The 13,425-nt window shown below is 42.4% G+C and overlaps 1 protein-coding gene across 2 annotated transcripts in view; it reads right to left on the bottom strand.

Annotated features, from left to right (window-relative positions):
- LOC126180548 (glutaminase liver isoform, mitochondrial-like) overlaps positions 1-13,425 on the bottom strand; it is a 119,277-nt gene that overhangs the window by 30,305 nt on the left and 75,547 nt on the right. For both annotated transcript variants that reach the window (XM_049924703.1, XM_049924704.1), the window contains one exon: positions 82-258. In XM_049924703.1, the coding sequence (XP_049780660.1) occupies positions 82-258 (177 nt within the window). The remainder of the gene's footprint in view (positions 1-81; positions 259-13,425) is intronic.

Raw genomic sequence — 13,425 nt, 5'->3', positions numbered from 1 at the left:
ATTAATGTCAGCTAAGTGCAAGCAAGAATGTATGATTCACAATGACAACAACTGTGCTATGTAATTTTAATTTTGTATTACCTTGAATGCAAATTGTCCCGAGTAATCATACATTCCACAGCTGTGCATTAAAGAGAGGACATCACGCACAGACTCTGGTTTCAGTACTTTTTCTTCAGTGATTGGGCAGATACCACCATTAGCTAGTGTAGCAGCCATTACTGACATGCTGTCACAGTTAGCTTCCATGGCACAACACTGAAAATGACATTGCAGTCTAATATACATTTAATAAACAGATTTCTTGAGATGTAAATAATGTCTATGGACAACATTGTTGACAGCGGTAGAGGGGGTGGGGGGGGGGGGGGGGGCAGCTATAAGAGGCACTTGTCCCCTCCTGGAATCTAGAATACAGAATTTTTATTCATTGTAAAATTAACATTTATTTATAGAAGTGATTGTCCACAATGCAACTAAACTGCAGGTTTAGTCTATTCTAACATTAAGTTGCCAAGTGAGACAACCCTCCCATTTGTGTGACCTCAGCTAGTAATCATGTCAACTTATCAAGTGACTCACCATTTCACATATGAAACATTCAAGGTGAATTGACCTCAAATGTAGCCAAATTTCAAATCGAAACATGTCTCCATGGCAACACATCATTATTTTAGTTATTGATTTTCACTTAGAACACAGTGATATTGAAGTTTCATTATGACTCTAAATTAGTGAAAACTTGACATATGTTTTTCTCATTTCTAATATTCCTGAAGGTTTGTAAATGTTTTTCCTGAACACTCTGTAGATTATTGGGCAAGATTATCGCAATTGCTGTGATGTTTTTGAATATTCAATTGTTGTGTGAATGAAAGAACCTAATATTACTGATACATGAATAAAAGTTTGATGTGTGAATATTTTATGCTTACATTGTTGGATAATTGCAGGCTTTAATAATGCAAAAAAAATAATAAGAACATAATTTGATATCATTGAGGTAAGAAGGTAATAATAGTAAAGAACTATATACTTAATACATACTAGTGATTTATTTGTACCTTTTGGATAAAATAGTGATCTACTGACAATAAATAGTGAGTGGATAACTACCACTGATATGCAATGTAAAGTTTCATGTATCTAGCACAAAAATTTTTTCTTATAATATAAGATATTTCAAATTAACTGTCACAGCAATATAATGAAACAACTTTTTTAGTATCTTCATCCCCCATTGGATAAATTCCTGTGAAAATTCATGCCAAGGAGATTTTTAACAAATGTTTTTACTTGTTGGATTATCCATTATTGTCAACACCATGAACCAGCAGTAGAGTCTAATTAAATTAATGTTCTATTAAGTTACAAGAATCTGAGTCTGTGTATGTGACATCTTGCAGTCATTTTTTTTTTTAAGCATGTCTTCTGAAATATTACAGTGTAACTTTTCGACACATCAAATGTAAATACTGGTACATCTATTCATTCTCTAGTTAATGTTTGTGTCTCATACACTATCCCAAATAATAACTGAGAAACCACAAGCTTATAAATATAGTACTACAGAAATTCAGTGTCACATATAAATAAATCATTAAGAAGTATATAGTGCCAACATATTGTGTGAGTGAACTGAGCAGAATGCACTGAGAATCTTGGGCTTCATTTCACTGGGTATGACAGAGTAAATGAACAGGAATAGCATTTGGAAAAAAAAAGTGATGCCTGCTTACCATCTGTATCATATTTTATTATATTTTTTCTTGTAATAATGTTCTTATATTTGGTTTAATAAGTACATTTCACACCCAACAAATGGGCACATGGTAGGCATTAGGAATACTTTTGCTTATAGAATGAGTGGTTAATTCCTATCAAGAAAATGTATGCATTGACTTTGGAGTTTGAATGAATATTTTACCTATATTAAGATGAATAAGATGTTCACAAATATAACAGGAAATGTATTGCAGTGAAGTGTGCAATATCACAGGTGAAGGAAGGGAGGATATGAGAGGGGATGGGGAGAGATCACTCAGAAGCCTGTGCAATTTAGGAATTATATAACCTTTTCAAAAAGCTGTAAAGTATGAGGGTGGTTCAAAAAGTAAGGAAACAAGTCCTCAGTGAGAAAATATGTATTCAGGAAATTAAAGATATACACAACAATACTTGGGCTCTGGTACTTATTAGTTTTACATGTAACCATCATCATTGTCAAAGCATTTACTGTATCAGTAAACCACTCTGAAGAAAACCAGCATAAAAGAAATGAGAGTGCATGATTACAAGTCACTTAAAAGCAGATTTCTGAACATCAACATCAGTTCAGAAGTGACAATAATTCAGGTGATTCTTTAATGATTTGAAGAGATGAAAATCATTTGGTGTGAGATCCAGGCTGTAGGGATGGTATGTCTATACAGTCACCTGGAAATGCTGGACCATCAGGCATAACTGAGGCCATATGCAATTGAGCACTGCTGTGCAACGAGCAAGCCACCTTTCAAAAGTAACACCTTTATTCATTCCAGCCTGGCATTGCAACTGACAGAATTCACTATTTTTCCATTTGTGAGGAAATCAACCAGCATCGAACCCAGTGGGTCCCAAAAGACTGTAGCCCTAACTTTCTTCATACATACTGTTGCTTTTAACTTCTTATTGACACAGTATTGGGGGAGGGGTTATCTCAATCACATTGACACTTTCTTTATTTTAGGTATCACATGACGCATCCTCTTTTTATCCCCTGTGACGAAATGGTGCAAGAATGGAACAACCTCTGATCGATAGCATCTTAAGTGCTGGAGAGAGAATTCCATTCTCTTGACTTTATTCTCATCTGAAAGTTTCCATAGTACCTATCAAGAACACATCTTTCAGTAGTTCTTAAATCAACCCTTTGACAAGGTACACATTGTCATCTGAGGTAGAGGTGCTAAGCTGCCCTGACTTTCACTTGTCTCACACATTTATTTTGCCTTTATCAAGCTCCTGGCATCAAAATCACACCTATTTTCCTGGTATTATAACTACTCAAAAAATTTCCAATAGTTGGTGATAAACTGCAGCTGGGGACATTTTCTTTAAACACAAACATTTACTACACTTTGAAATTCAATCACCAACCATGTATCTGTCAAGATCTCCATGTGGCACAACTACCTCCCCCATCCATGGGGCTCACCACTCTTTGGTGGGTTTGATTGGCTACCACGGGGCCCCAGCCTTTGCAGCATTTTCTCCCTTTCGTGCTGCATGTCCATCCTCTTGTTATTCTTTTTCCCCTCCCTTGGGGAACATGACTAGGATGTTATTGGGAATGTTCCGCAATGTTTGTCGCTAACGTAAGAACAGTCTCACCTCTGTTTTTCACTCAATTTTCCTTTCTTCATTTCCCTTCTCCTCTTGTTCCTCCACTTTGGCGTTTAAGGTTCCTCTTTTACTTCTTCCTCCCTGTGCACTCCTGAAGGCTGGCCCATGCCTTTGACACAGAACAAGTGACTGGGTAATGTGTAATTTCCAGCCCTTCTTCCTCCCTGTGCACTCCTGAAGGCTGGCCCATGCCTTTGACACATAACAAGTGACTGGGTAATGTGTAATTTCCAGCCCAGAGTCAACAGGTATATTTTCGCATGTACCCCCTGGTACAGGTCAGGCCCAGGGAGGTGTGATTGCCTGAGCTCTAACCTTCTCAAATTGCCAATTGGACCTTCTATCAGGTGTTTGGGAGGTGTGCCCTGAGGTGTGAACAATCACCTAAGGTGGGTGTGCCCCTTGTGAAGGGGACCCCCAGCTGGAAGGAACGTGCCATCTGAGATGCTGGAAATCATGGGGGATTTCCTCATTTCCTCACGATGAGTCAATCTACTTCCCACTAAACATCTACAAAACGTAAACATAGTGAGGCTAATGATTCAAAGACCCTTCCTGCTGCACCATGGTTCCTCGTGGTCTCACATTACACAGATGGTCAGTCCTTTGCCTCGTTAAATTTATTTATTATTCAGAAGGGTGTAGATGCAATTGCTGGCCCTGTAAAATCCTCTTGTTTATGGAATGGCACTTTGCTTTTGGAAACCACTTCTGATTCTCAAGCACAACAACTGCTTGCTGCCTTGCTTCTCCATGGTTACCCTGTTCATGTTGAGGCCCATAGCACTTTGAATTCTTCCTGTGGTGTAATTTACACCAGGCTGTTCGACAGTCTAACTGAGGCTGAAATCCAATCTTACCTCTCTTGATCAAGGTGTCATAGCTGTCCATTGTGTAATGAAAAAGGTAGATTCCTCCTTAGTGCCCACCCACACTCTCTTTCTCACCTTTGATAGATTGGTGCTTCTGTCCAAGCTCAAAGCAGGCTATGAAATTATCACCATCTGGCTGCACATTCCAAACCTGATGCACTGCTACCAATATCACTATTGTAATCACACTCGAACGTCTTGTCGACACCTAGCCACATGTGCCAACTGTGACACTCGAACGTCTTGTCGACACCTAGCCACATGTGCCAACTGTGGGGCACGCACGAGGGCCATTGTCCACCTCCTTCTCCCTGCGGTATCAACTGCAATGGTGGCCATTCCGCCTCCTCTTGTGATTGTCCAGTGTATCTTAATGAGTGAGTTGTTCAAGTGATCTGGGTAAAGGAAAAGGTGCCTTATCCACCTCGCAAGTTACTGGCTTGTCGCAAACCCTGCGTTCTCTCATCCGATACCTATAGTTCTGTTCTTGTTACCCTTTCCTCTATGAAGGACATCACCACGCAGACATGTGACCTCCAGTTAAGTTCTGAGGTTGTGAAATCACCAAGTGTCAAGGTAGCATTGCCATCCCCCTGTCCAGCTACGCATCAAGCTGTCAAACTCTCGCCCCAAGGGCCGAAGCCACCAGCTAGCCAACCAGTAGGCTGGAAAGGACAGAAGGAGTACTTCCATGAAGACTTCCTCCATCCCTCCAGCCAAACAACAAGAGTCTTCCTCTAAACGCAAAGGCTTGAAGAAGTCCACCAAAGGCAAACGGTCTTCTCCTTCGCCAACTCGAAGATTATGTTTGAGAGTGTCGCCACGTGGTACCTTAGCCCGCCCAGCCTCTGTCTCACCTGTGTGCATCACCAACCATTTTTCAGTGTTGGACTCCATGGATCAACCACACGAACAAGCCGATGCTTGTGTGGACCCCATGGAGCAGGTTCCTCATGCTTCTGTGTCCTGCAGTAGTGACTCTACACTGGCTGTCACTTGGTGGCTGCCGAGTTGACACCCGTACATCTCTTCCTCCTCATGAATGTCCTCCAATGGAACGTTCGCTTGCTATTTTTTATCTACCAAAGCAATTTGGCAAAGACCATTTAATTTTTAGTTTTTTGGACCTCGTTTCTGTATGGTATCTCTTTTAGCCCTTTTTCCACATGCCTGTTTTTAGCTGTCTTCTATTCTGTCAATTGGGGCTGATGTATAGTTGTTTTTTTAACTCCTCTCCGTCTTCATGTTTCATAATTTTGACTTGGGCGTGTATGACCCCAGTTATTCTTGCGCCTTAATGCAAAACAAAACCAAAAACAACTACCTCCATTTACCAACAGCATCTGAAAGTCTTGGTTGCATCTTCTGTCTATGCAGTTTTTGCATGGGTATTTACTCACCCATCTGAGCTCTTACTATGTTACTTACTGAATCTCCCTCTTTTACTTCTCTTCATCAGTTATATCAATACCGTTCTTTAAAATGAAAACAATCACTCACACTGCTGTCACTCTGAGTCTGCATTCCTTGCTGGTAATCTACATCTAGATCTACATTTACATGATCTGTCTGCATTTCACAAGTAACTGACTGGCAGAATATTCATTGGACCACTTTTAAGCTAATTCACTATTGTTCCACTCTCGAGCAGCATGAGCTCTGATTTCTCTTATTTTATTTTGATGATCATTTCTGTCTATGTAGGTGGGTGCCAACAAAAAATTTTTACACTCTGAGGAGAAAGTTGGTGATTGAAATTTCATGAGAAGACTGCTGCAGTGAAAAATGCCATTCCAATTTATGTATCTTATCCATAGCACTGTCTCCTTTATTTCACAATAATTCAACATGAGTTGCTCATCTTTGAACTCTTTTGATGTCCTCCATCAATCCCACCTGATGTGGACCCTACAGTGCACAGCACTACTCCAGAAGAGGGTGGACAAGCATAGTGTAAGCAGTCTCTTTAGTAGCCCAGTTACATTTCCTAAGTGTTCTGCCAATAAATTGCAGTCTTTGGCTTGTTTTACCCGCCACATTATTTATGTGATCATTCCAATGTAAGTTATTCATAGTTGAGTTTACAGCCTGTAGCCCTGTGTGATTTATCATGTAACAGTAATTTACTGGATTCTTTTTAGTGCTCATGCCAATGACCTCACACTTTCTGTGTTTTAGAGTCAAGTGACACTTTATGCACAATATGGATATCTTGTCTAATCGTTTTACAATTCCTTTTGATCACCTGATGACTTAATGTGATGGTAAATGAGACCATCCTCTGCAAACAATCTAAGAAGGCTGCTCAGGCTGTCTCCTAAATCAACAACGTAGGAAAAAACAGATTGCTATCTACCGTAAAGAAGACATGTCAAGTTGCAGACAGGCACAATTAAAAGACACATATAGCTTTTGGCCACCGCCTTCATCAGTGAAACCCACTCACATGAGCACCCGCGCGCGCGCGCGCAAACAAGCAAGCATACCTCACGCACACTTGAATGCCAGCTCCAGCATCTCTGGCAGGAATGCAACATCACATGTGATGCAGTCAGCAATTTGGAGGGGGTGGGGAAAGGGAAGGGGAAGGGATAGTAGTGTATGGGTGGGGAGAGAGAAACGAATGCTGTCTGTTGGAGTGTGCAGTGATTAGACTGTCAACAGGTGCAGTGTAAGGAGGTCGTGGGGCAGGGTGATGGGGATAAAAAGGAGGAAAAAAGGAGAGGAGAAGGAAAATATGGGTGGATGCATTGGCAAAGGGCTGCAAATAAACAGGGTGGGAGATGGGAGATGAGAATGGGAAGTAGACAATCAGAAAGAGGGTGGGGGGAGTGGAAACTGTTGGGCGGAGGGTGATGGAGCATTATGGTACTGTAGGCTGAGATCGGGATAAGTATGGGAGCAGACAAATTGATGTAAGGATAACGCCCATCTACTGAGTTCAGAAAAATTGGCACTGGAGGGAAGGACCCAGTTGGCTTGGGTAGTGATACTGCCACTGAAATCAAGTGTGTTATGTTCAGCTGCATGCTGTGCCACAGGGTGGTCTGCTTTGCTCTTGGTCATGGTTTGGCGATGGCTGTTCATCTTGGTGGACAGCTGATTGATAGCCATACCAATATTAAAAGCTGTGCAATGATTGCAGCAGAGCTCATAAAAGATATGGGTGCTTACACAGGTGGCCCGGCCCCTGATAGAGTAGGATAAACCTATGGCAGGACTGGAGTAGGAAATGCTGGGTGGGTGGACTGGGCAAGTGTTGCAGCTGGATTTTCAACAGAGGTATGATCTTTGTGGAAAGGGGTTGGGATTGAGAGTGGCTTAGGGATGGACTAGAATGCTGTGGAGGTTGGGTTGGTGATGGAACACCACTGCAGCAGGGATGGGAAGTATCTCAGGTAGGATGTCTTTCACTTCAGGGCACAATGATAGGTAATCAGAGCCCTGGCAAAGGATGTGGTTCAGTTGTTCCAGTCCGGCCTGATACTGGGTGATGAAGGGGACATCCTTTGAGGCTGTTTTTGGGGCTGGTGGGAGAATTGGGGGGTGTGAGAGGGGGAGGAGGTTGACATGGGAGGTCAGTTTGCGGGCTAGGTCTGGGGGATAGTGACTGTCTGTGAAGGCTCTTGTGAGACCCTCAGCATATTGAGCAATGGAGTTTTTGTCACTGTAGATACACTGTCCCTGGGTAGCCAGGCTGTATGGGAGCGATTTTTGGTGTGATAGGGATGACAGCTGTCAAAATGCAGGTACTGTTGGTGGTTGGTGTGTTTAATGTGTACAGATGTGCTGATGGTGCCAATAGAGAGAAAGAGGTCAACAGCTAGGAAGGTGTCATGCTGTTTTGAGGAGGACCATGTGAAGTGGATGGGAGGGAAGATATTGAGGTTGTGAAGGAATGAAGATAGGGTGTCTTGGCCCTGAGTCTAGATCCTGAAGATATTATCAATGAACCTGAACCAGATTAGGGGTTTGATGTTTTCTGGTTTTTTTGGGGGGGGGGGGGGGGAAGTCTCCTCTAGATGGTCCAAACAAAGGTTGGCATAGGAGGGTGCCATGGCTATGCCGCGCATTTGTTTGTATACCTTACCTTCAAAGGAGAAGTAGTTGTGCGTTAGGATAAAATTAGAATGTTGTATGAGGAATGAAATAGTGGGTTTGGAGTCTGAAGGACATTGGAAAAGATTATGTTCAATAGCGGTAAGACCATGCGAATGAGGGATGCTGGTGTATAGAGAGGTAGCATCAACAGTGATGAGTAGGGATCCAGGAGGTAAAGGAATGGAGACGATGGAGAGTCAGTGAAGGAACTGGCTGGCACCTTTCACTGTTGTTATGAATTGCAGTGACTAACTGGCAGAAAGCCTCTGTCAATTATCTGATGCCTCCACCTATAAACTCTGCCAGAGTTATCCCAACCTAGAAGTCCAGTACAAACTCAAGTCCCTGCTTGAAGCTGTAGGCCCTTTCCAGAACATCTCCCCTGAAACTATTTCCTTCCTCACCCCTATGCCACCTCACATAGCCAGCTTCTACATGTTCCCCAAAATCCACAAACCCAACAACTCCTGGATGCTCTATTGTGGCTGATTATTGTGCCCCTACTGAAAGAATTTTGGTCCTTACTGACCAACAGCTCCAAGCAGTTGTCCATAATTTAGCCTCCCACACCAAAGACACCAACCACTCTCTTCACTGACTTTACACCATCCCCATCCCTTTTACCCCCTGGATCCCTACTCATCACTGTTGACGCCACCTTCCTATACACCAGGATCCCATATGCCCGTGGTCTTACTGCTATTGAACACTATGTTTCCCAATGTCTTTCAGACTCTAAGCCCACTACCTCATTCCTCATACACCTTACTAATTCCATCCTAACCCACTTCTCATTTGAAGGGAAGGTATATAAACAAAACTGTGGCACAGCCGTGGGCACCCACATTGCAGTATGCCAGCCTTTTTATGGACCATCTAGAGGAGACCTTCCTAGTCTTCTTAAACACCAAACCCCTAGCTTGGTTCACATTCACATATGATATCTTTAGGATCTGGACTTGGGGCCAATACACCCTATCTTCTTTCCTTCGTAGCCTCAACATCTTCTCTACCATCCACTTCATGTGGTCCTCCTCAACCCAGTGTGCTACCTTCCTAGTTGTTGACCTCCTCCTCTCTTATGGCTCCATCCACACATCCGTCAACATTAAACACATCAACCATGAACAGTACCTGCATTTTGGCAGCTGTCATTCTTTTCAGACTAAAAAAATTCTTTATATACAGACTGGCTACCCAGGGATGGCATATCTACAGTGACAAAATCTCCCTTGCTCAGAATGCTGAGGGTCTCACAAGGGCCTTCACAGACAGTCACTATCCCTCAGACCTAGTCCACAAACTGATCTCCCATGTGACCTCCCCCCTCCCCCTCAGATCCCCAATCCTCCCAACACTCCCAAAAACAGCCTCAGAGGATGTCCCCTTCATCACCCAGTACTGGGCCAGACTGGAACAACTAAACCACATCCTTTGCCAGGGCTTTGATTACCTATCATTGTGCCCTGAAATGAGGTACATCTTACCCAAGATACTTCCCACCCCTCATAAAAATGGTGTTCCTTCGCCCACCCAACCTCCACAACATCGTAGTCCATCCCTATACTGCTCCCAGTCCCAACCCCTTGCCACAAGGATCATATCCCTAGGTGCAAAACCTGCCCAATCCACCCACCCAGCACTTCCTACTCCAATCCAGTCACAGGCTTATCCTACTCTGTCATGGGCTGGGCCATCTGTGTAAGCAGCCATATCATTTACCAGCTCAGCTGCAATCATTGCACAACTACCAACCATCTGTCCACAAGGCTGAATGGCCATCGCCAAACTGTGGCCAAGAGCAAAGTAGACCACCCTGTGGCACAGCAAGCAGCTGAACATAACACACGTGATTTCAATGGCTGCATCACAACCCAAGCCATCTGGGTCCTTCTCTCCACCACCAGCTTTTCTGAACTGCACAGATGGGAGTTATTCTTACAGCACATTCTCTGCTCCCATTATTATCCCTACCTCAACCTACTGTAACATACTGTTCCCACACCCTCCACCCAACAGTTTCCATTCCTTCTGTCTGATCATCTCCTCCCCATTCTCATCTTCCACCCCATTTTTTGCAGCCCTCTGCTAATGCATCTACCTGTCTTTCCTGCTCCTCTGCTTGTTTGCTCCCTTTTTCCCCGCCTCCATGCCTCACAACCTCCTTAGACAGCGTGTGTTGGCAGCTAATCCCTGCACACTCCACATGACAGCATTCATTTCTCTATCCCCACCCACACACTACTATTCCTCACCCTTTCCTTTCCCTACACCCTCCAGATTGCTGCTTGCATTTCACGTCATGTTGCACTCTGGCCTGAGATGCTGGAGTTGGCAGTCGTGTGTGCATGAGGTGTGCTTGCTTGTGCATGTGTGTGTGAATTGTGCGAGTGTATGTCTCTTTTACTGACGGAGGCTGTGGCTGAAAGCTATAAGTGAGTGTCTTTTTATTGTGTCTGTCTGCAACTTGAGATGTGTTCTTTACAGTAAATAGCAGTCTATGTTTTCCTACATTGTTGATATTCCTACCTGGAGTTTCCATTGTTGTCTCCTAATTCATTTATGTAGATCAGGAATAATAGAGGGCCTATAACACTTCCTTGGGGAAAGCCAGATCTATTTTACTTTAAGCCTGCAATCAGTTATAATGAACAGTGATCTTTCTAATAGGAAATTAAAATCCTGTCACACAACTGAGATGATACTGTATAGGTATGCAGTTTGATTAGAAGTCGCTTGTAAGGAATTGTGTCAAAAGCTTTCTTGAATTCTAAAAATATGGAATCAATTTGACATCCTTGGTCAACAGTATTCGTTATTTGTGAGAATAATTGTGTTTCATAAGATAGACATTTTCTGAAACCATGTTAGCTATTTATCAATATATTGTTTTCTTTGTGGTGATTCATAATGTTTGAGCACTGTATATGTTCCAAAATCCTACTGGAAATTGATGGTAGTGATATGTGTCTGTAATTTAGGGTGGATTACCCCTATTTCCTGTCTGAGTATTGGTGTGACTTGTGCAACTTTCCTGTCTTTGGGTGTGGATCTTTCTATGATCACGTGGCTGTATATGAGTACTAAGTATGGAGCTATTTTATCAGCATATTCTGAAAGGAACCTCACAAGTATACAATCTGCACCAGGAGCCTTGCCTTTCTTAAATGTTTTAAGCTGCTTTGCAACACCGAGGGTATCTACATCTAAGTTACTCATGTTGGCAGTTGTTTTAGATCTGAATTCTGGAATATTTACTTCATCTTCTTTTGTGAAGGAATTTTGGAAAACTGTGTTTAGTAAGTTTGGAAGGTAGGAGATGAGATACTGGCAGAAGTAAAGCTGTGAGGATGGGGCATGAGTCATGCTTGGGTAGCTCGGACAGTAGAGCACTTGCCTGCAAAAAGCAAAGGTCCCGAGTTTGAGTCTTGGTCCGGCACACAGTTTTAATCTGCTAGGAAGTTTCATATCAGCACACACTCCGCTGCAGAGTGAATATCTCATTCTACAATACTGGTTGTTCCTGTGTCTATCTACTTCCCGTGTTTGTCCTGCGCCCTATGAAAAGTGAAGCTCTTTCTGCACTTTCCTGAAATCCTTAAAAAACCACCCAATCCCCTCCACACAACCCCTGCTACCTGTGGTACCACTCCCTGCATATAAATCCTGGTTTCTCTTTCTGACCACTACTGATGAATAACGAGAGATAGTGTTAAAATATACAATATGTTCACTATTAGCATAGTTGCTTCTTAGAAGAAGAAAGAAAGGGAAAAAGCCTAAAAAATTCTTCCTTATGTACCTTAGATCACTGTGAAAGTATTTCTGTCAGTAAACTTTTACCAATGGTATCAAGCTCAGCTTTAAATCTAAAGGTGGGAGGAGTGGGGGGAGGAGGTAGGCAGGTATCATGAGGTTCATTACTCCTCCCAAAAATCATTTTGAGTAGAAGCATTTATATATTTTCGTATATCAGCTTTCAGTTTCACACACAACTTTCAGAGAATAAGTAGTGTGAACACTACAAGTCTCAGAAAAATGATACTTCTCAGTTGCTTGCTTGGACGGCTGTCCATGTGGATGGGCTTACAACTGGACCAGAAGCATTCTAGCTAGCTAAAGGTGCACATTCACTGGCTGATCATATCAGCTATGAACAACAGATCTGATGTGATTTATAGGTTGACAGGTAGAACTAACAACCTACAGGAAGCTGAATAAGTGGGGGGGGGGGGGGGGGGGGGAACAGAAAGGCTGACTTCCCAAGCATAGTGAAATACTGATAATTGTGGATGCATATTCTGAATTCATGCTGCATAAATTATGTCATTATCAAAGTTGTGAGAATTTGTTACTGTTGGGGCAATTACACGCTAATGTGGCCATGGCCATGACCAACAGCTGACCACGGCCACAGCTACTACATCCAGGGCTACAGCTGGCTGGCAGTCGACTGGCTGTGGAGATAGCTACAGCTGTGTACCTCTGGAATCATAAGATGAAGCAAAAGAAGAAAACAAGAGTGGGTACAGCCTATGTTGCAATCATGCTCTACAAATAGAGTGTTTTCTTTATTTTTTTCTTATTTTTACTGTCACTATTCTCAATCTAGAAGTTTTTCAGAGTGCACATTGGGAATAATGGCCAAATAAGTGCAGTATCTTTCACAAGCCCCAGAATGTAAATGTTGATTTTCCTGTAGACCTTGTTAAGGCATGTTGTATTCTAATAACTGTGTATGAAACAAAGATGGTGTTCTATTTATAGATCCACTGCATGGATTTTCTTAGATTCATGAGGATATTAAACAATGACACTGAGATTCAATTCACAGTATAGACATGTATTTACCAATTATTTTGCAGATGAAGGCACTCTGCCATGGTAGTTGGATTACATTCACCGAATTATATGTACATGTTGTGTTAATGAAATATAAAATAGGGACAAAAACTTAGAGGTTCTATTGTGTTGTTCATTTGCTGCCACTGAACATCAAAGTCATTAAATCCTACATTCTCTTTTTTATGTTTTTAACAGGGTATTTGGATAACAGGTCCCACAGAGT

This window comes from Schistocerca cancellata, chromosome 1 (assembly GCF_023864275.1).
Source record: "Schistocerca cancellata isolate TAMUIC-IGC-003103 chromosome 1, iqSchCanc2.1, whole genome shotgun sequence".
NCBI lineage: Eukaryota > Metazoa > Arthropoda > Insecta > Orthoptera > Acrididae > Schistocerca > Schistocerca cancellata.
This window is presented reverse-complemented; position numbering and strand designations above follow the sequence as displayed.